At 47.4% G+C, this 23,918-nt stretch overlaps 1 protein-coding gene across 1 annotated transcript in view; it reads left to right on the top strand.

Annotated features, from left to right (window-relative positions):
- Positions 1 to 286: 286 nt before the first annotated feature.
- Positions 287 to 23,918, top strand: part of LOC118396528 (DENN domain-containing protein 2A-like) — a 40,876-nt gene continuing 17,244 nt past the window's right edge. The window contains exons 1-3 of the mRNA XM_035790783.2: positions 287 to 691; positions 17,136 to 17,222; positions 21,175 to 22,200. Coding sequence (XP_035646676.2) covers positions 17,137 to 17,222; positions 21,175 to 22,200 — 1,112 coding nt within the window. The 5' untranslated portion in view covers positions 287 to 691; position 17,136. The remainder of the gene's footprint in view (positions 692 to 17,135; positions 17,223 to 21,174; positions 22,201 to 23,918) is intronic.

Below are 23,918 nucleotides of genomic sequence, written 5' to 3'. Positions count from 1 at the left end.
TCAGAGAGAGGAAGAGTGGCCCTTCAGAACCTTTAATTGGCTCCTGGAGGAGGCCCTTATTTAAGTATTCAGTTATGCTCAGTTTTGCCCCTTCCTGCTCCATTCCGCTTCTGAGCAGGACACTCCGTTTCCACAGCAACTGGGGCTCCAATCGCCCAGCCAGCTGCAGATTAGTACAGCTGTGGGGGCTTGGGGGTGGGGGCTGAGCTGATGATGGAAAAGGAGGGCGGTACTGGAATAAGGGAGAAAGGCAGAAAAGGGAGGGGGATCATGAGAGAAGGAGGGGTGGGAAAAGTTTGAGAAAGAGAGGGCGGCAAATTCATTGAAAGAGAATATAGATAGATAGATAGATCGATAGTATGTGTGTGAGTGAGAGAAGGCGAAAGGACAGAATAACTGAAAACATTTCAACCTGAAGGCTGAAAGGGGAGGGACTGCCTTGACTTGTCCTTTTTCAAACAAGTTTGTGGAGAATCTTGGAGAAGCTCTTTTTCTGCTTGGGAAGAAGGGGCAGGGTCTATGCTAAGTGAGAGTGCAGCTCAGAGGCAGGGGTGTAAAAACAGAGGAGAAAGGGGGAAAAGGCAATTTTGCTTTGAAGGAAGTCATACCAGTGGATGCTGTCAGTGTCCGATTTCACAAAATGACAAACCACTTCAAGAGCACTTCTACAGGGCTCATCCAGCTGAGAAAGGTATGGCAAAATAAGATTAACTTGTGTTTAATGTTATGCTTTTTGGTTTCAGAGATTTTGTTTTGTACTTTCTGTGAATCTCAGTTTGAACTTTACATTTTTACTATGGGACTGAACCAGTAACATATTTAAGTATGTTAATGTGGGTATTGTATGTTTTACTCAGTATTTAATGTACATTTTGGACTATAGGTCATTTAAAGTGTGTCGGTTTTGTTAGCTTGTGTGCGTTTGATTGAGCGTGCATGCATTTTGTGTCTGTGTTTGGATGCGGTACTGTGTGTGTGTGTGTGTGTGTGTGTGTGTGTGTGTGTGTGTGTGTGTGTGTGTGTGCACATGTGCTATCAAAATACAAACGTATGCAGAAGCACATCTGAAGATACTTGCAATATTCAATTACGGTCTGCTCTGGCTCCAGCTGAAGTGTTTTTTGAATGTTCAAATAAGCTGTCTATTAATCATACTGCTGCACCAATTCCGTTATACAGAATCATGTTAGAATACCTAGGAAGACGGGCGTGTGTGTGTCAGCCTACTAAAAACTGTGCAGTAAGAATGATTCTAATGGATGTCAGCTCTCATCTACCTATATATGAAATGAGCAAAGGGCAGGAGAGATGTTTTGGTTAGATGAGAGTAATGGAGAGAAATATGTGCATTCCAGTCCAGCTTCTAGAGAAGAGCAGATGAGTAGAGGGGGAGAGAGGCGCAGAGTGGATAAGTAGATGAGTGAGGTGAGACATTCTTCAGCTCTAAGAACAATGGCAGCTCTTCATCCAGCCAGTGTAGAGTCTCTGTATTGTTGGGAGTCGGAGGCAGAAAGAAACATCCCCAAGGGACAGGCTGTGCATCTCACTCTGGGGAAGGTAGCATTTTGTTGGTTTTTCATTAGAGCTGTCATTAGAGGTAATCTACACTCTTAGAAAAAAGGGTTATTTGACTGTCCCCATAGGAGAACCCTTTCTAGTTCCTGGTATAACCCTTTCAGTTCCATGTAGAGCCCTCTGTGGAAAGGGTTCTACATTGAACCCAAGAGTTCTACCTGGAACCAAAAAGTGTTCTCCTATGGGGACAGCTGAATAACCTTTTTTTAGATTTTAGATGGCACCTGTTCTTTCTGAGTGTAGTGGTTAAGTAGGAGTTTATTGTGATATACATTTGATGGTGGAAATTGTAAGGTGGTGGGAGGAGTCGAGTGCCCACAAATCAAGTTAACAATATTGATACTGTTGCATATTAATCACTGTCAAAACCAACATTTTGGACCGGGCCTTCCTCAAGGAAAGCTGAACTCAATGAAAACCTCATGTTAGTTGGTGTGAATTGGGGTTAAGGGAGGGGGAATGTGGGTGGAGTTGGGATGACTGTAAGAGACAGAGGAAGCTCTGATGCCATGCCATACAGTTTACCAGGAACCTCTCCCGAGTTCTTACACGACTATCAGTCATCCTCTTTAATTCAATGAGGTTCTGACCTCCTCCTGATCCCGACGTTCTTCTGTTGTGTAATGTTCTATTAGCTTTCTACCTAACTTAAAAATACTAAACTGAGGAACGTTCAAAACTGACGTTCCGTCAGACACGACTCTTGCTGTTCCTTAGTGAAGAAATCAGTCTTGATTGGTGCTTCAGTTCATTCGACTAGAAGTGCTATCACATGCAACATTGTGGTCCTTCTGTGGCTCAGTTGGTAGAGCATGGCGCTTGTAACGCCAGGGTAGTGGGTTCGATTCCCGGGACCACCCATACGTAGAATGTATGCACACATGACTGTAAGTCGCTTTGGATAAAAGCGTCAGCTAAATGGCATATATTATTATTATTATTATTATTATTATTAACATTCTTCCTTTACCGCGACGCTCTGCTGTATTGAGTGTCTTGTAGTTCTGTGGCGAGAAGGACTGTGGATTAGTATTGAGAGAAGGTCTGTTTTGGTTTGTGACGTGGTACTAAAGCCTTTAATCCTGCAGTAAGTCCGCATGACTGGTGGAGAGCCAGAACCCCTTGTTTTCTGTTATCAGAAGCCAACAACGGCCTGTTTGATTATTGAGCTGTTTACATTCTCTGGAGTGGCGAGAGAGACCAACAGAATGATGACTGCTGTGTGACGCTCTGCTTTGTAGGTTTGCCACACACTTACTCAGCCATTCATACACACCCATGCATAGACACTCATGCAAACAGACACAACCAAAAGGCAAAAGAAAGTGCTCAGTCTTAGATGTTTCGAGTATGTTTTCCCAATATGCAGCGACATTGTTAGTCTCTTTTTCAGTGAAGCCAGATGTTTATCGTGAGAACAGTCATTTGTCACAATTTAAATCTCAGTTGGTTTGGAAACGATCATGTATTGGATAAATGGATCTCAGGGAATCAGATGTGTTGACTCAAAACAGTGCTGGGCCAACTGGAGAAGTCATAAATTGTGTGCTGGGACTTAGTCAATGACAGATCGAGCTGTCTATTCGCACGCTGAGATGCATTTGTAGTGTGAGTGCGTGACATCTGTCCCCTCTCACCAGAGGACCATTATCCTGAACATAGATCAGTGACAGCAGGTCTTTGAGGAGGTCAGCCATTTCTCTGCCATCTTACAGGAACCAGCTTTCTACAGGCACTCGACCAGGCACCCCCTGTGGCCAAGGACCCAATTGGGGCCTTCAGACTGCTGCCATTGACAAGCAGCTGTGGTTACCACGGTGACGCAGCCAGAATGTGTCCTGCATTGCTAGTAGGGGTTTCAAGAAGTCGGAAACCTTCCGAAAAACTTCCAGAAATTTTCCATGGGAAGTTATGGATTTGGGGAATTGTGCTTAAATGTTGTGGGATACACAAGGCAATTCTAGGTCTTGTGGCATTTTTTGGTTAAACTATCCCTAATTCAATGGAATTGCAACCCTCTGCATGCACAGTGCACTCTTCCATCACATGTACAGCTGATTCTCAAGATCTTGCACACTAATGAGATGCTATTGAGCCCACACTACTACACTGTCTGAGCCAAGGACTACATGCTTTCTGTTAACTTTTGATTACAATACTGGGTGGGGTGAATATATATTTTATGACATGCATGATTTTGTTATTAAATAGTAGCCTACAGCAGTGTGTTTAAATCATTTCTAACTTAACACTTTCTGCTAGTTTTTGCTACCATGTGGGTTTGAGCTTACTTGAGCCTGCTAACTGAAGAGTGTTAATTCACCTGTTTATACATGCTTATACATATAGCAACAGCTCATGGTCTTCCTGGAATCAGAAGTTTTTTTTTGACTCAATAAAGGAACGTAGTCAGAAAAATGCAGATGAATGTCTTGCTCGAGCTGTGTATGCAACTGGTTCACCTCGGATGCTCACAGGCAATGTGTATTGGAAGAGATTTATGAATGTTCTTCACCAAGTGAAGGTCAAGCAAATCATAGAGAAAGCAGACTATATTGCAATCATCTCTGATGGGTGGTCAAATGTTTGTGGACAAGGAACCACTCTTCTACAAGAGCACAGACACAAGGGACGACAGACACACCGGTCTCAACATTGCAGATGAGCTGAAGGCAGTCAACAATTACCTTGGACCACAGAAGGTATTTCCACTGGTGACAGACAATGCTGCGAACATGAAGGCTGCTTGGTCTAAAGTGGAGGAGTCCTACCCTCACATCACACCCATTGGCTGTGCTGCTCAAGCATTGAATCTGCTTCTCAAGGACATCATGGAACTGAAAACAATGGAAACACTCTACAAGAGAGCTAAGGAAATGGTTAGGTATGTGAAGGATCATCAAGTTATAGCAGCAATCTACCTCACCAAGCAAAGTGAGAAGAATAAGAGCACCACATTGAATCTGCCCAGCAACACCCGTTGGGGTGGTGTTGTCATCATGTTTGACAGTCTCCTGGAGGGGAAGGAGTCTTTCCAAGAAATGACCATATCGCAGTCTGCCGATATGGACAGCCTCATTAAGAGGTTCCTCCTGGATGATGTATTTTGGGAGAGAGTGGTAAGCAGTCTGACACTCCGGATACCTATCACGCCATCACGGTTGACAACTCCATTGTGTCCTCCTCCCAGAGCGCTAAGAACCTTGGGGTGATCCTGGACAACACCCTGACGTTCTCAACTAACATCAAGGCGGTGTCCCGTTCCTGTAGGTTCATGCTCTACAACATCCGCAGAGTACGACCCTGCCTCACACAGGAAGCGGCGCAGGTCCTAATCCAGGCACTTGTCATCTCCCGTCTTGATTACTGCAACTCGCTGTTGGCTGGGCTCCCTGCCTGTGCCATTAAACCCCTACAACTCATCCAGAACGCCGCAGCCCGTCTGGTGTTCAACCTTCCCAAGTTCTCTCACGTCACCCCGCTCCTCCGCTCTCTCCACTGGCTTCCAGTTGAAGCTCGCATCCGCTACAAGACCATGGTGCTCGCCTACGGAGCTGTGAGGGGAACGGCACCTCAGTACCTCCAGGCTCTGATCAGGCCCTACACCCAAACAAGGGCACTGCGTTCATCCACCTCTGGCCTGCTCGCCTCCCTACCACTGAGGAAGTACAGTTCCCGCTCAGCCCAGTCAAAACTGTTCGCTGCTCTGGCCCCCAATGGTGGAACAAACTCCCTCACGACGCCAGGACAGCGGAGTCAATCACCACCTTCCGGAGACACCTGAAACCCCACCTCTTCAAGGAATACCTAGGATAGGGTAAGTAAGGGTAAGTAATCCTTCTCACCCCCCTTCTCCCCCCCAACAAGATTTAGATGCAAGTGGCTGTTCCACTGGTTGTCATAAGGTGTATGCACCAATTTGTAAGTCGCTCTGGATAAGAGCGTCTGCTAAATGACTTAAATGTAAATGTAAATGTATAGCAGTAGCCATTGCATTGATTGAGGGAGACAATGCCATCCTGTCTGATGTTCAGACTCTACTTGCAGACAAAAGAGGAGAAATCCGTACTGCCCTGCCCACTTCATTGTTGCTCCAAGCAGAGGAAACTGCAGTTCTGAAACGCATCAAAAAGTTTGAATACTCCTGCCTGAAGCCCATACACACTGCAGCGTACATGTTGGACCCCAAGTATGCTGGCAAGAGCATCCTGTCTGATGCAGAGCTCAACGAGGCTTATGGTGTCAATACTACCATATCTCGCCACCTTGACTTGGATGAGGACAAGGTTCTTGGCAGTTTGGTGAAGTACACTTCCAAGCAAGGGCTTTGGGATGGAGATGCAATACGGCAGTTATGCCAACATATCTCATCAGCCACCTGGTGGAATGGACTTTGTGGATCTGAGGCTCTTTCAGCTCCTGTCTCCGTCCTCCAAATCCCAACAACATCAGCCACCTCGGTGCGCAACTTGTCCTTGTTTGGGAACACACACACACACACACACACACAACAGGCTGACCAATACATAAGTTGAAAAATTGGTGGCCATCCGGGTAAATTTGAGACTTTGAGCCTGACAACGAGCCACCCTCAACAAGGTTGGAAAGTGATAGTGAAGATGAGGTCTCAGTCTGGTGTTCAAGAGGTGGACATTGAGGAGGTCCAGGGAGAAGCTTTAGTTTCTAGACTATCATTTTATGTATGTTGAGATGTGATGGATCATTGGGGATCGTTCAATAGTCCCTTTTTTTTGTTCAGTGAAATCATCCCATGTGAAGAGTCAACTCATTAAAGTAAAATTCTTAACTAAATAGTTTTAATTTCTATTGAAAGGATTTAATCACTTGTCTACTTATGGTAAGGTAAAATGTTTGTTTCGGTCTCCATATATGGTAAATATATCCAATACAAAAAACATCTGCATGTAAATGGTATTAATATTAATTTTCATACATTTCAGTTAGCCCACACCCCATACACCATCCCAAATCTATGCTTGCAAGCTGTTATTAAACTGTCAGGCCAGTGTAGCCCTAACCCGGACTAGGCCAATTGTGCGTCGCCCCACGGACCTCCCGGGCACGGCCGGTTACGACAGAGCCTGGGCGCGAACCCAGAGTCTCTGGTGGCACAGCTGGTGCTGCAGTACAGCGCCCTTAACCACTGCACCACCCGGGAGGCCTCAATTAGATAATTTAACAAGACAGGACAGCAATATCCTTTCCCTTCTGTTTTGTTTACATAGAGCAACTTCAGAATAGGGAGGTGTGGTGTACCAGGGGAAATGACGCCTAGTCAGTCTTGTTAGGCGCGGGGTAGAAGAGCTAACCAGTCATGTGACCCATCCATGTTGTCGGCTCTCCCGGGGCAACTCCACAGCCTGCGTCTCCACTGGCAGTCTCTCACACTCACTCACAGGGCTTCAGTCCCTTCCGCCATTATCGTAGAGGGAGAGTTAGAGTATTGGGCATGTTTTCGTTTGGAAGCGGCGCTGGCAACTCTATCCAGAGGGTCGCTCTCGTGTGGCTACACCTTCACCACCGCTCATTGACTTTGGCTGCTGTGGCCATGCTCTGCTCTGGGCTTACAGTGAAGGTGGAAAATATTCCAGCACATATTTGCCTTGTTGCATGTATAATATGGCCACGGGGTCTGACAATGGGAACCCACAAAGACAACCCAGTAACCTCCAAAACGTGTAGCCTACTGTAGGCTCTCCTCAGATGTTGAAATTAGTGGAATATACCATCTTGTTTGGTGATTTGGGGGGTTTAATAGCACCATTCTCAAACATTAATGTCTTAGAGTTATAAAGATTGAATCCTCCTAGTCCAATTAAAATGTGAAGTTGCTATTTTGAAACTAAACCTTAGAAAAGAGAAAATAATGTTTCTGAGAATTAGATTCACTTCTGAGAATTCAAAGAATGCCTGGAGATTCACCCAGGTGTAACAGCTAAATGAGCATGGCTCTGGAGAGACCATGGCATCTTTGATCATGCAGAAACAAATCACTTGCAGCGTCTGTCTCCAACAAGATCACACTGACTGCTGCAGAACTCTCTCTGTTAGGTTTTCTCTTGAATTCTCGCTTGTCTTACAAAACCTAAAATGAAAGAGTATCTTGAGTTCTCTCTTGGCTTTGGCTCACAGTTGCCGGTCTTTGGTGTGTGGGGGTCAAAAGTGTCTGTTTCGCTGTGCTGTGGAGTTTTGACTCTGGGAGACCATTTTCCCAAGCTTTCGCCTCGCACCATTCCTCTGGGAGCAGCAAGGGAATTATACAAATCTGTTCTTGCACAGGCGTGCAGGGATGGGATCGGGAGCTCTCTGCAGGGAATTCTCAGGCGGAACCCCAGAAATGTGGGTGAAAACAGGAAGAGAAGGAGCATTTGGCAGCGAGTTCATTTGGGAGAGGCTGGCTAGGAGGACATCTGATCCGATGCCAGAGAATAAGTGAACATGTGCATTGAAATGGGTCCATATACACTAAGGCCTATTCAAGACTAGCCATGTCAGTTGCAGTGAGAGGAACCGGCGAGAAGGGGTTTGTCGGTAGTGTTCAAGTCATAAAGTAACGCTAAACTTATTTCATGAGACAGTTCCTTGTGAATAAAACTAGTTTTTCCATCAGCTGTTTGATCTTGGGTTATTGAATAGCACATGTCCTTTGTGGAGCTGACAGGTTTTGGTGTTCCAACAACAGATCCAAGCATTAACTGAAGTACAAGACATGTTCTCGCCCCACCATCATTGTGGTTGAGGACAAGGTGAAACCTCATCGGTTGTGGTGTGTGTGCGTGCATATTTTCTGTTGCTAGATAGCTTATTCCACACCCTGTGAAACCCTTAGCCAAAGCTTCAGCTACACACAGGAGACTCATAGCAGGGGCACTTTCATCATTTCCAGAGCTGCTTTTATTTAGCAAGTCTAATAGTTAATGGCCTGACTTAATCTGTCACTGGTTGGTTTATTGCAGCTGTATGCACGCTTCATTTTCACTTACTGTATGATGGATGTTGTGCAAGAGTTTCTGATTGTTGTGCATCTAGAGAAGGCCACGCTGAAGAGGTCTGAAGTGAACACGAGCAGGCTTGGATCAGCTATGAAGATTTATGGTATTCAGCAGGCTTGGATGAACTAATGCAGATTCAGACCAAAGTTGAAGGTTTATTCAGAAAGCTCTGCAGGTTTGGATCAGCTAATATATGCCAAAGTTGTAACTATTTACATTTGAGTCATTTCTCATGTGAAATTATCCAGAGCGATTAGGTTTAAATGCCTTGCTCAAGGGCACATTTTTCACCTATTCTGCTCAGGGATTTGAACCAGCAACCTTTCGGTTACTAGCTCCACGCTCTTAATCGCTAGGCTACCTGCCGCCTTAAAGTAGATTTGGATCCTAGCTGTTCTCAGTAGAGCAGGCTTGGATCGCTTAATATAGTGGTAGCTAGCTGTTCTCAGTAGAACAGGCTTGGATAATTTAATATAGTGGTAGGTAACTAGCTAGCTGTTCTCAGTAGAGCAGGCTTGGCTAATTTAATATAGTGGTAGATAGCTAGCTAGGCTGTTCTCAGTAGAGCAGGCTTGGCTCATTTTAATATAGTGGTAGCTAGCTAGCTGTTCTCAGTAAAGCAGGCTTGGATCATTTTAATATAGTGGTAGCTAGCTAGCTGTTCTCAGTAAAGCAGGCTTCGAGATTAGCTGGCATAGGCCATGGTCAGTGGAGCCAGCAGGGTAATTGGTAGCAGATTGGGTTGAGGGGCAGCACATGTAGGAGTCTCTTCCTGGGAGGAGGAGGGGAAGACGGGTCTGTAGAGGAGGGGATGAAGGGAGTATGGAGGAGTACTGTGCTGTTGAAATCTGACCCTTCTTCCCAGATGGGTTGAATGGTGATCGTTTACTCCTCTGCCTCCCTCACTGCTCATTGATTCATCTTCTCCTTTTCTTCACTTATATTATTTTGCTCTTCTCTGTTCTGCCGTCTTCTCCCTGATTAGATTCTCACCTCTTCTCGTCTGCTCTCAAGGTTACTCTTTCCATAGTTGAGTTGAGCCCAGTCCAACAACTGTCAACCTCTTTTTAAAAGTAACCACACCAGTTTCTTAGTGAGTTTTTGCTCTGCTTTCCAGACTGCGGTGTCAGTAGCTTCACCCTAAACCCCTGGTTCTGGAGCCTGGTCGTATCACTGCTAGTCTTTAAGCACATCGTTAACATACTAGCCACACCATTTGCAATGTCAGTGGAATGGGTTTCACTGGGAAGAGCAAGAAAGCCCTTACTATTAAATGCTTGCTGAGGTTACAGATCGGCGTGCTGTGGGGTTTTCAACCCATTTACAACCTCCGCTCTGACAGGTGGATCGGAGTATGGTTGTTTTCATAAAGACTGGTGCTTCTTGTTTCCGCACTAGAGTAGAACAGTGGACTTACTGTGGTGAAAGGCAGAGCAGAGGAACTGTCAAGAGTTCTCTAGGTTTTTACAGTTTATCTGCCTACACCACAGTGAGGTGGGATGGAGAGGGCACAGGAAGTAGTACACTTAACCCACATCCTGCCATTCACACTTTCTCTGTCTGTATGACTGTCATAAAAAAAACACAAGGGCAAACAAGACAAATGTTTGTCATAGTGTTTGCCCAGAACAGTAAGAGGTTTCTGAGTAGCCGTGGTAACCCTGTGGTCATGCACCATAATTACTGTATATCCTGTGAGGTTTGCAATTGGGGACCCATTGTGGTCATATTTCATTCATTCCTACAGTCCTTTGTGGGGTAGACGGTACAAACCCTTGTCTTGGAAGCAACTACTTACAGTTGTATACAAACCACACAATAACAAGAAATGCTATACTTGGGTGTGAAAAATGCATGACAATACATGTCAAGGTTATTTTTAGATTGGATTGATACAATTAATTGTTTGTGGTATCCCCTTGAGTTCCTGTCTCATTCTGTGGCTAACCCCGTTTTGTTTCTGTCTGCTGTCCATCCTTTCCCTACGGCTAACAATGGAGGAAGAGGGGCAGGGCGACTCGGCTGAGCAGAGGCACGCCATGCTAGGGGGAGTCCCACTGGGTCTGGACGGGACGTGGGCAGCAGGGCGGCCCCTGTGTGTCTACTCGTTCTGGGTTCCCATGGGTCGCCTGATAGGGATGTTTACTACATCCAGTGAAGAAATGCAGAGACTGTTGGCGCTAGGGGATGATTGCAAGGGAGAGAGTGAGAAAGTGAGCACGGGAGAGAGATGGTGAGCGAGAGGGAAACGGGTGATAAAATAAGAGAGAGGAGGAGGGACCGGGAGTGAAGTCCAGAGGCCTGTTGCACACGCAGTCGACCTGCTTGGCTGCTAGCCAGACACCCTGCTATGGAATCAGCATGGGAAAGAGGCTGGGACCCAGGACAGGCAGTGGAGGAGGGAAGAGACAGAGGGAGAGAAAGAGAGAGACTTACTGCTGAGCCTAGATAATATTCCATTGTTCATTTGCCAAACCCTCCTTCCCTCCATACAGCCTTCATGTCTCCCTCACCCCACCCCCCTCTTCTTTCTCATGAATCTCTGTCAGACTGAAGCAGGTCAAGTCAGCATGTGAGCAGGTGAAATCCCTAGCACATAATTTGAACCGGCACATTGTTTCATATCTGGCCTGGGTCCCTACAACATCCTGCAGCAGGGCTGACAACAAATTGGCTTCGCATTACCTCTGGCATACTCTGGAAGTTCCTTCAGAGTAAAAATAAATTCCTCCATCTCTCTCTCCCTCCAGCTCTCATCATATTGCTCTCCAACAGCAACGGAAAAGGGAGGGAGAGAGTCTGCAAAGTTCGCTGTTCCGCAGAGCGCGTGCTAAATGTGAAGTGGTGCATTCAATTGATTGCAGACTAGGCTTTAGCATTTGTTAAAGCAAACCTCACCATGTGGGGATAGACATGGCTCTACACTTAGCCATACAGGGAGAGCGAGAAATTTAATCGGAGCATCCTGCACTTAAGTTCTCTGCCACAGTTTTGAGCAGCTCTCTCCATCTGCTGCTTTGCTACCTTTCTGAAGGACTTTAGTCCTTTCTCCTTGGGCATGAAGTAGGAATTTGAGTTTAACCACTTGTGGTGAATTATCATCCTGGACAATCACGCTTTGGTGTAGCGTCCCTTCTTGCTAGCTGTGATATCTGGGGCCGCCGTGGGCGACTTGTCCTTTTTTAGGTATGTGGAAATGACTTAGCGCTCCCCCATTCCGGAGGCTCCCTGAGAAGACGGGTGATGTCATGTCTTTCTGAGAAGCAGCTGTGAGGAGCGGCTTGCAGGCCTCCACAGCTCAGAGACCTGCAACACTATTCACAACAGCAGGACTTATCACTGACAGTACTACTGACAACACTGCTGACATTCAGGACTTCACATTGACAACAGAACTGACACTGATAATACCAGGTCTAAAGCAGAGGAGGCTGGTGGGAGGAGCTATAGGATGGGCTCGTTGTAATGGCTGGAATGGAATTCATTGAACGGAGGCCAACATGGGGGTTCCGTATGTTTGAGTTTGATACTGTTCCATTAATTACATTACAGTCTTTACAATGAGCCTGTCCCCCTATAGCTCCTCCCACCAGCCTCCTCTGGTCTGAACTCTGACAACACCATGGACCTCAGCACTGACAACATCGACGACCACACAGGACCTCAGCACTGACAATACCGACGACTACACAGGACCTCGGCACTGACAATACCGACGACTACACAGGACCTCGGCACTGACAACACCAATGACCTCACAGGACCTCGGCACTGACAACAGCAATGACCACACAGGACCTCAGCACTGACAATACCGACGACCACACAGGACCTCGGCACTGACAACACCGACGACCACACAGGACCTCGGCACTGACAATACCGACGACCACACAGGACCTCGGCACTGACAACACCGACGACCACACAGGACCTCGGCACTGACAACACCGACGACCACACAGGACCTCGGCACTGACAATACCGACGACTACACAGGACCTCGGCACTGACAATACCGACGACCACACAGGACTTCGGCACTGACAATACCGACGACTACACAGGACCTCGGCACTGACAATACCGACGACTACACAGGACCTCGGCACTGACAATACCGACGACTACACAGGACCTCGGCACTGACAATACCGACGACCACACAGGACCTCGGCACTGACAACACCGACGACTACACAGGACCTCGGCACTGACAACACCGACCACACAGGACCTCGGCACTGACAACACCAATGACCACACAGAACCTCGGCACTGACAACACCGACGACCACACAGGACCTCAGCACTGACAACACCAATGATCACACAGGACCTCGGCACTGACCACACAGGACCTCGGCACTGACAACACCAATGACCACACAGGACCTCGGCACTGACAACACCAATGACCACACAGGACCTCGGCACTGACAACACCAATGACCACACAGGACCTCGGCACTGACAACACCAATGACCACACAGGACCTCGGCAATGACAACACCAATGACCACACAGGACCTCTGCACTGACAACACCAATGACCACACAGGACCTCGGCACTGACAACACCAATGACCACACAGGACCTCGGCACTGACAACACCAATGACCACACAGGACCTCGGCACTGACAACACCAATGACCACACATCAAGTCATAAATGCTGATTCCGCACCAATAAATACACCACTTAGAATGGTACTGACAAAATTAATGACAAGTCCATGTCTAATTCGCCATGAGGTGCTGTGAGGCTAGGAATGCAGACTCTTATTTAGTCAGATGCCATGAAAAGCTGAATTCTGAAGTAGACAGTGGATTGTTTGTAGCTGCCCTATTGTTGTGGAATGTCATGGTGCCTCCTCTGGGCATGCTAGTCTGTTTCCTTGACCTGGCTGTAGCTAGGTTGTGAATCCTGCTTTGTTAGTGTCCTATGTAAAGCAATCCAGGGTCCTTGGGGCTCTGTCAAAGGCTTCCAGGGCCGTCAGTGTGGGGCTGCTATTGTCCACAGAGCCCAGCCCTGGACCGGTATCAGGCTCAGTGGTGTGTTTGTGTGGGTTACAGCAGTTTGTCTACAGATCTTTGTGGAACAGGGATTTATAGCATCAACGCAGATGGTCATAGTCCCCCAGCTCCTCCTTTAACACATCTTGTGCTCTTCTGTTCCCTGTCATTTTGACTCGCATGCACCAGTGAATATATCACACACTCTTACAATGCTCAAACATTTATTTATACCACGCACACTTGAATACATCTTGCACAAACATGCCAAAAAACATGATATCCATGACCCTACTTCCCTATATTTATTTGCATACCATCTTCCCTGTCTTACCGTGACACTGTCCCCTTTGCAGTTTCCTACTTGGCTCACCCCTGTGTTTATGTAACTGTATCTGTGTCCAAACACCCAGTGACCAGCCATCTGCTGATAGGAATCTCCTGCTGTCATGTTGGGTTTATTATGCAACTGATGGGGCCCTGATGCCCTGCTACTGACCCTTTGGCTAAAGCTCACTCACGCTCTCACACACACACAGACACACACACACACACACGTTATGCTTTGGTCTTCTTGCAGGGCCAGGGGTTTACTGATGTGTTTTGATGACAAGGTCTGGGCATTATCTGTCAGTCCTATCCATCTTCAGTCCTATCTATTCTCTCTCACACATCAACAGTCCCAAACCCTTCTGAACAATGCTCATTCCCATAGTTCCTCTGCCGCAGCGTGCATCCGCTGTCACACCAATCAGATGTCAGAGAGCAAAGGTCAGTGGGGTCACATTTCCCTGTGATGTTTTTATTGGCCGGAGCAGATGGCGTCCCTTGGCCACATCATTGTGGAGGTTGTCATCTCTCCCTTCCTGGGTCAGGGTTAACGGCTGCTAGGGACAAAGAGGTGGCTAAGGCCCTATGTCTCTCTCTCGCGCTCTCTCCAATGGAGTTAGTTACCCTAGTAACGGGCTTGGTCCCAATAAAACTCCCTGGCAGCGCTGTCAGGTTTACAACTTTACTAGATATGGATTCATTGGCTGTCACATTGAGTTAAAGGCATATGGAGCTGTAGTGCCACTGTAGTGCTAGGCTTTGTGAGTCATTCGGAAACCTGGAGCCTGTAATGGTCAGTCAGTTACACTCAACAATGACGTGTTCCTCAGTTTGAGTTGTGGGACTGAGTCCACGGAACACGTTCAACTGTGGAGAACGCAGTGAGGCAGTGAGGCAGTGAGGCAGTCGGCGTTCCATCGCAGAACTCCTAGAACAGCACTTTGCTTTCACCCTGGGGCTCCCAAAAATGAATGACAGCTGAAAGCCTCTACCTCTTTCACTGCGTAGCGTTATTCTTGTATTACAATTCACAAGATCCACTTTCCTTCCCTCTTTTTCTCTCACTCCATTTGCTCTCTCCTTTCCTTCCACTCCCTCACTTTTCCCTCTGTGATGCGCACTCCCCCCCCCGTCTTGCTGACCCAGAAAATAAATTAAATGTGAAACTGCACTTGATCTTTCTGGGGATGCATACATGTTCCAGCCCTTATCCACTGGATTTCTGTTTTTAATGGTCCTGTAGCGAGGGAGGGAGGGAGGGAGGGGGGGGGGTTGGTTGAAGTTTCTCCTCAGACGTGTGAATAGTGCTCAGCTGAAAGTCATTTGGGCTTGCAGGCGAGGGCCTGACGCAAACCCCTCCTCTCCCTCTCTGGGGGTACTTCTCCAACAGACGCCAGAAGGGGAGAGGGGGATGGAGGAGTAGAGAGACAGGAATAGAGACGGACAGATAAAATGCACTTGGTCACGGTAAGGGGTTTGTCAGCCAAGAGCATCATTTCTCCAGTGTCAAGTTATACTTAAACACTGAAGTGGAAAAAAACAACCCCTGAGCTGTGCAGTTTCAAAACGCTGGACGAACCCCCTGGGCCAACTACACAGTTGACTCCGCCAAGGAAGAGTTCAGCAAGTCAACAACTTTTGTAATTCAGCCAAATTGGGACATTTTCTTCAATGACTTGTTCAGCTACTCTGTGGATAGCAATGTATGGCATATTGCCCGACTGGGCAGGCATTCCCTGCGTCCTGAGGGCTGGGGTGAGGGGTTGCAGCAGGGTTAGCTAATGTGTGCTTATTGGGGTTGAGGGGGTGGTGGTGGAGTGGGCAGTGCTCAGGAAATGTTTAAAGGCTCATGGATGCCCTGGAGCCCTCTAGCACATCTGGGTGAGGTCACACGCACATTCCCCCATCTTTTGCTTCTGGGAACTGCTTTGTCTAGCTATGTGTGTGTGTGTGTGTGGGATGTGTGCGTCTGTCCAGCAGTCTGTCTGTCTGAGTAACTGCTGAGTAACTGCTAACAGGCGTTTGCCCAGATGCGTCCCCTGATGCTAACACCTGAGCCAAATCATGCCAGGACGCTTGACCAGTGTTTATGGGCCTGGTCGCTGAGTGTTTGTCTAGTCTGCGTCCCAATTGGCACCATATTCCCTATATAGTGCACTACCTTTGACTATGTTTTTAGCATAATAAAGTACAGAGGAAAATGTAAGCTGGGAATGGGAGGGGAGCCACGATTGATGGAGGGTAACACAGTAAACAAAATGCTTCAGCACTGCTCTTTGGCAGGTTTCAGGTCTTCTTGGAGAGGTAGTTAGTCCGTGAAGTGGATCGATTGTGTGATCTGTTTTCAAGTGAAAAAACGTTGCTCTCAAGTTGAACTGAATACTGCTTCTTTTGTGTTGGAATGTTGCTGATGTTTTCCTAATAGGCCTTAATTGCATTACGGTAAGCTACATGAATGGAAAACACTGCAAATTCCCCCGTGCCACATGGACATGTTAACTTCTGTGGGTTCAACATCATTTACAAGTGTATCCTCCAATTACTAATCAAGTAGCGATCTACAGTTTGGGGAGATTCCTCACAATCCGTGAGGTCTGTTCCTCTTTCTGCAGTTTGGGGAGATTCCTCACAACCCGTGAGGTCTGTTCCTCTTTCTGCAGTTTGGGGAGATTCCTCACAACCCGTGAGGTCTGTTCCTCTTTCTGCAGTTTGGGGAGATTCCTCACAACCCGTGAGGTCTGTTCCTCTTTTTGCAGTTTGGGGAGATTCCTCACAACCCGTGAGGTCTGTTCCTCTTTCTGCAGTTTGGGGAGATTCCTCACAACCCGTGAGGTCTGTTCCTCTTTCTGCAGTTTGGGGAGATTCCTCACAAGCCGTGAGGTCTGTTCCTCTTTCTGCAGTTTGGGGAGATTCCTCACAACCCGTGAGGTCTGTTCCTCTTTCTGCAGTTTTGATTTACAGGCGGTTTCAAGGCTCACAGAACTCCGATGGAGGCTTAAAACCATCAGTATATAGCATACCTATTAGCCTGCCTGACTCTTAGTATTTACCTCTATCTCTGTGTGACAGTCCGACTCCAGCCTTTTGCTCCATGAGGAGAATAAGTCCTCCACAAATGATCTTCTCTAACAGACCCATAGCAATCTAATTCTACTACCTGTATACTATTGTGTCTGACTGTCTTTCTCTGTCATTCCAGGATGCCAGCTGCTAGCACAATGACAGGTGGGACGGCCCTGCGATTCTGTACCAACACTGACAACTGTGTCTACCAATCAGTCAACGGGTTTGTATTGCACTACTTCCTGTCTACATTTTACAGTCCGCTCCACGGAACCCCTTAGAAATAGGCAGAGGGCAACGGTGGCAGGCAAACTGTCCCATGTGGTGTTCCCACAATGGAGGACCGGCTGGGCAGAGGTTGCCATCTGCCAGCTGGATACTGTTACTGGTCACCCTGTTGTCACTAGTGGTGAGTAAAGCCCTATAGCCCTGTGAGCTCCCCACTGTATCTGTGGTAACATTTTAACCAACGGACCTTCCTGACATGGCAGTGCATTCAAATGCATACCTGTGCCTTTGTAGACCCAACTACTGGTCATGATATCTTGTTAATGTCAAGTCCTTTCTTTCCTTGTTTTGAATCCCCACCCCTCTTTGGCATGTAAAGCTATTGATTTCACAACTTGAAGAAATACCAACATACCTGGAAAAAGCCCAAGCAACAGATCTACCCCCCCCCCCCCACCAATTAGACTCTTCACCCACTTCAACTCGTTCCCCTTATCTCTTCCCGTCTCCTCATGCTCTGTTAGCTCAGCTGGCCAGAGATGGTTGTTGTAAACCTCTTCCGGCCCCATACCGCCGCCTCCACCCCCACTGTCCTACTCCCTTCGTCTGTGGGTGAGATATAGACTTCCCATAGTACCCTGCTTCTGTCCAGGCTCTCTTTATGAAACAGGCCTTTCCCTGCTTTTAGCCAGGCTCTCTTTAGGAAACAGGCCTTTCCCTGCTTTTAGTCAGGCTCTCTTTAGGAAACAGGCCTTTCCCTGCTTTTAGTCAGGCTCTCTTTAGGAAACAGGCCTTTCCCTGCTTTTAGTCAGGCTCTCTTTAGGAAACAGGCCTTTCCCTGCTTTTAGTCAGGCTCTCTTTAGGAAACAGGCCTTTCCCTGCTTTTAGTCAGGCTCTCTTTAGGAAACAGGCCTTTCCCTGCTTTTAGTCAGGCTCTCTTTAGGAAACAGGCCTTTCCCTGCTTTTAGTCAGGCTCTCTTTAGGAAACAGGCCTTTCCTGCTTTTAGTCAGGCTCTCTTTAGGAAACAGGCCTTTCCCTAGTCAGGCTTTTAGTCAGGCTCTCTTTAGGAAACAGGCCTTTCCCTGCTTTTAGTCAGGCTCTCTTTAGGAAACAGGCCTTTCCCTGCTTTTAGTCAGGCTCTCTTTAGGAAACAGGCCTTTCCCTGCTTTTAGTCAGGCTCTCTTTAGGAAACAGGCCTTTCCCTGCTTTTAGTCAGGCTCTCTTTAGGAAACAGGCCTTTCCCTGCTTTTAGTCAGGCTCTCTTTAGGAAACAGGCCTTTCCCTGCTTTTAGTCAGGCTCTCTTTAGGAAACAGGCCTTTCCTGCTTTTAGTCAGGCTCTCTTTAGGAAACAGGCCTTTCCCTGCTTTTAGTCAGGCTCTCTTTAGGAAACAGGCCTTTCCCTGCTTTTAGTCAGGCTCTCTTTAGGAAACAGGCCTTTCCCTGCTTTTAGTCAGGCTCTCTTTAGGAAACAGGCCTTTCCCTGCTTTTAGTCAGGCTCTCTTTAGGAAACAGGCCTTTCCCTGCTTTTAGTCAGGCTCTCTTTATGAAACAGGCCTTTCCCTACTTTTAGTCAGGCTCTCTTTATGAAACAGGCCTTTCCCTGCTTTTAGTCAGGCTCTCTTTATGAAACAGGCCTTTCCCTGCTTTTAGTCAGGCTCTCTTTTAGGAAACAGGCCTTTCCCTGCTTTTAGTCAGGCTCTCTTTAGGAAACAGGCCTTTCCCTACTTTTAGTCAGGCTCTCTTTAGGAAACAGGCCTTTCCCTGCTTTTAGTCAGGCTCTCTTTAGGAAACAGGCCTTTCCCTGCTTTTAGTCAGGCTCTCTTTAGGAAACAGGCCTTTCCCTGCTTTTAGTCAGGCTCTCTTTAGGAAACAGGTCTTTCCCTGCTTTTAGTCAGGCTCTCTTTAGGAAACAGGTCTTTCCCTGCTTTTAGTCAGGCTCTCTTTAGGAAACAGGCCTTTCCCTGCTTTTAGTCGGGCTCTCTTTTAGGAAACAGGCCTTTCCCTGCTTTTAGTCAGGCTCTCTTTAGGAAACAGGCCTTTCCCTGCTTTTAGCCAGGCTCTCTTTAGGAAACAGGCCTTTCCCTGCTTTTAGTCAGGCTCTCTTTAGGAAACAGGCCTTTCCCTGCTTTTAGTCAGGCTCTCTTTAGGAAACAGGCCTTTCCCTGCTTTTAGTCAGGCTCTCTTTAGGAAACAGGCCTTTCCCTGCTTTTAGTCAGGCTCTCTTTTAGGAAACAGGCCTTTCCCTGCTTTTAGTCAGGCTCTCTTTAGGAAACAGGCCTTTCCCTGCTTTTAGTCAGGCTCTCTTTAGGAAACAGGCCTTTCCCTGCTTTTAGTCAGGCTCTCTTTAGGAAACAGGCCTTTCCCTGCTTTTAGTCAGGCTCTCTTTAGGAAACAGGCCTTTCCCTGCTTTTAGTCAGGCTCTCTTTATGAAACAGGCCTTTCCCTGCTTTTAGTCAGGCTCTCTTTATGAAACAGGCCTTTCCCTGCTTTTAGTCAGGCTCTCTTTATGAAACAGGCCTTTCCCTGCTTTTAGTCAGGCTCTCTTTTAGGAAACAGGCCTTTCCCTGCTTTTAACCAGGCTCTCTTTTAGTAAACAGGCCTTTCCCTGCTTTTAGCCAGGCTCTCTTTAGGAAACAGGCCTTTCCCTGCTTTTAGTCAGGCTCTCTTTTAGGAAACAGGCCTTTCCCTGCTTTTAGCCAGGCTCTCTTTAGGAAACAGGCCTTTCCCTGCTTTTAGTCAGGCTCTCTTTAGGAAACAGGCCTTTCCCTGCTTTTAGTCAGGCTCTCTTTAGGAAACAGGCCTTTCCCTGCTTTTAGTCAGGCTCTCTTTTAGGAAACAGGCCTTTCCCTGCTTTTAGCCAGGCTCTCTTTAGGAAACAGGCCTTTCCCTGCTTTTAGTCAGGCTCTCTTTAGGAAACAGGCCTTTCCCTGCTTTTAGCCAGGCTCTCTTTATGAAACAGGCCTTTCCCTGCCAAGAACCCTATTGATCCCCTTCTGCCTCCCATCACTCCCTCTGTCTGTTCCGTTCCCCTCCCACCTTTTCTTGGCTTTGCAGTTTGACCTAGCTAGTTCTTCTCCTCTGCTGCTTCATAAAAACTACAGCCTCAACTGAAGGGAGAGGCATACATTTTTTACATCTGAGGGATCGTTGTTGCAGGTGCATGGTAACAGTTGATTGAGATGAGATAAAAGAACCCCGCACACTGCTCTTGATAGTAATCACTGCTCTTTATTGAGCTTTACGTATCGGCCTCAAGGCCTTCCTCAGAGCTTTTAAAACCAAGATAATTTGCATGTTTTTCCCAATTACTCTTCTATCTTGCTCATTACAACATTTTTTTAAGGGAGCGAAGGGAAGTTGTACTGGCTGTTTCTTTTAGGTTTCCCTCAAGATTGCTGATTTCTCCATTTCCTATATACAATAAAGCAATGTCATCAAAAGTTGCAGTCAGAGGTTGTGTTTCCTCTGTTTGTTTTAAAACCAAATAATTTGATGAACTGGCCTTGATCCAACATGGAGTCAGTAAGTGGGTCAGCTTTAGTTTAGAAAAGATGCATGTCTGCTCTCTGCAGCCTCTCTCCTGGCTGTGTACACTTTCATCCCTCCCAGAAATGGTTGTTGCTTGTGAACTTTGACCTCGCGTTCAAACAGTCACATCCCAGTCATTGTGCAGAAATGCATATTGAAGTTCGACAAGGTTGTTTTATGAGAAATCCTTATTATTTACGCCATCAAATCAAGTGGCAGTTATTTTATATCTGAAGAGCCCAGACAATTTTGGAATTTTTAAACATACTTACACAGAGATATTATGTGGATATCCAGAATTGAGCTCGATGATTAGTGCTTTGTCTACACCTGTTTTTGTCTGGGATGGGTTTGGCACTGCTATCCCTAATCTGTGTGTGTGTGTGTGTGCGCATGTGTTCCTATGCATGTGTGCAGGCTCCAGTGCTGTGGCTTGAAGGTTGGGGAGGCTCCGTCTGCGGTCCCCCAGCGGCCAGACGTGGTGTGTGGGGACAGGGACACCTCCAAGCAGCCCTTCTCCCCACTGGTCTCCCCTGTAGACGGGACAGACACCACTGACACCATCCTGGCTCACAGGAGAGCCACCTCGGACCCCCAGACCACCATGGAGCACGGACTGGTCGGCTGCAGCAAACTCAACAAGACCCCGGCGGGTCTGAAGACCAGCGCCAGCATCCGGGACAAGATCTCCCAATGGGAGGGAAAAAAGGAGACCCTCCCTACCACCCCAGTGGTTGTAAGTGGTCCATGTCTGCTGACCACAGTGCACAAGGAACCAGAGTCTGTGAGAAAGGAGATCTCTGAGGTCCACAGGCCGGACAGTAAGAGGTTGGTCAGTTGGGAGAGGCAGGACTCTGGGAAGGAGCATGCAGGAAAGCTGGGGGATTTATGGCCAAAGTCACCTGGGGGCCCCACTACCAAGGGGGACCGAGAGGTGATACTGGATAGAGGACCCCTCAGAGGCAGTAGTAAACTCACAGAGACAGCCAAGGAAAATAAGTCAGTTTTGACTCACATTAAGAAACTGGAGCAGGCCATGAAAGAGGGTCCCACCAATCCCTCCTTGGTGTTGCCTGGGAACTATTTCTGCCCTCCTTCCGAGGAGCCGGAGGAGGCAGAGAGGAGGGCAAACGAGCCCATATTTGGGACACTGGACGTTATGGGGTCAATGCCTGTGGGGTCATCGTGGCGGTCAGGTGACCCTGAGAATGTGTACACTGAGCCTGGCGCTGCCAGTCCATCCATCAACCCCTTACCTAAACCTCAGCGAACATTCCAGCACCACACCCCTCCCAGCACCCCAGCCTCAGGACTGAGCCTGGGCAAGGGGAGACGTGACCTGCCCCCTCTGCCCTCCATCCCCCCGCCTCCCCTACCCACCTGCCCCCCGCCAGCAGTCTGCAGGAGACCCTGGGCAGACCGAACCCGAGACAGCAGTAACAGGTAAGAGGCAGAGATCAGACGGAGATGAAATTAGACAATATGGGAGGAAATACAGCACCCTCCGATTCAGATACAGATTCATTCATTGCCACATCAAAGATTGGCGGTGTTGTCTTTTGGTACAGCAGTCTTTCCCTGTGCATGTTTTACCCTAACCGCATACTTCATCCGATAATCCAGTGCAGCGTCTCATTCTGCACATCTGCACTGAATCAGAAGGGGCGATGTCATTCTGCTAATCATAGCATTCTAGAGGGTGAGGTTATTGGTTGAAGCTGTGGAATGTACACATGGAACATGAACCTTGCCAAGAGACTCCTGGCAGGAAACAATAACATGTTGCACTGTGTTTTTGTGGTTGATTGGTCCTTGGAATATCAAGGGCTTATGGTGGAGTCATTTTTATAGCCCTTACGTGGCATTGATTTACTTTTCATTGTCACCGATGAAGTGTGAGGCTATAAAGAGACGACTTTCATCTAAGGCTTCTAAAAGCACAGTACGTGTTTTCAAGTATAGAATTAAAGAAACCCCCTGTCTGGACTCAAGCGTTTGCATGTTTCTATTGTTGATTTCTTTAGTAGACTCCATTCTCGTAAGACTTAGTCTGGCTGTGTAACGTTCCATATACCAAATATGGAAGTTTCACACAGCTGAGGTCTGTGTTTCCAAACTCTTTGTGAAGTTGGCCCAAGTTTCAGTCCAGCTAGCACTTATCCCTTTGACACACGCCAACATACGGGTGTGATCATTCTACAGTGGTCCCTGCAGCGTACGCTCAAACCGGTGTGATCATTCTACAGTGGTCCCTGCAGCGTACGCTCAAACCGGTGTGATCATTCTACAGTGGTCCCTGCAGCGTACGCTCAAACCGGTGTGATCATTCTACAGTGGTCCCTGCAGCGTACGCTCAAACCGGTGTGATCATTCTACAGTGGTCGCTGCAGCGTACGCTCAAACCGGTGTGATCATTCTACAGTGGTCCCTGCAGCTCAAACCGGTGTGATCATTCTACAGTGGTCCCTGCAGCGTACGCTCAAACCGGTGTGATCATTCTACAGTGGTCCCTGCAGCGTACGCTCAAACCGGTGTGATCATTCTACAGTGGTCCCTGTAGCGTACGCTCAAACCGGTGTGATCATTCTACAGTGGTCCCTGCAGCGTACGCTCAAACCGGTGTGATCATTCTACAGTGGTCCCTGCAGCGTACGCTCAAACCGGTGTGATCATTCTACAGTGGTCCCTGCAGCGTACGCTCAAACCGGTGTGATCATTCTACAGTGGTCCCTGCAGCGTATGCTCAAACCGGTGTGATCATTCTACAGTGGTCCCTGCAGCATACGCTCAAACCGGTGTGATTTAGAATGTCCAGTTTCGATTGAAGCAACAGTCAGCGTTTGAGCTGTCCCCACACTTTATTTTTATTTTTTCAAACATTTGACACAAACACAGTCCTAACAAAGTTATCCCCTGAATTTGACCAGTTTATTTTTTGGATGCAATGTCCAGCCATGCTGTCGATACTTCTGTGAATAACACAATCATCAAAACCTGAAAATGTAGGCTACATTAATCCTAGCGCTAACTGAGGAAAGAGTGACATCACACAAACGGTCATATTTATCCAACTCTCTGCTGACAGAAACCATAATATTAATTAGCTAATAGCAATTTGTCGCATCACAGGTGAGCTCACCATTGGTCAAAATAATTGAGTA

Source organism: Oncorhynchus keta, chromosome 17 (genome assembly GCF_023373465.1).
Source record: "Oncorhynchus keta strain PuntledgeMale-10-30-2019 chromosome 17, Oket_V2, whole genome shotgun sequence".
Classification (NCBI taxonomy): domain Eukaryota; kingdom Metazoa; phylum Chordata; class Actinopteri; order Salmoniformes; family Salmonidae; genus Oncorhynchus; species Oncorhynchus keta.
The sequence above is the reverse complement of the archived record's forward strand: the minus strand, read 5'-3'. Positions and strand labels throughout refer to the sequence as shown.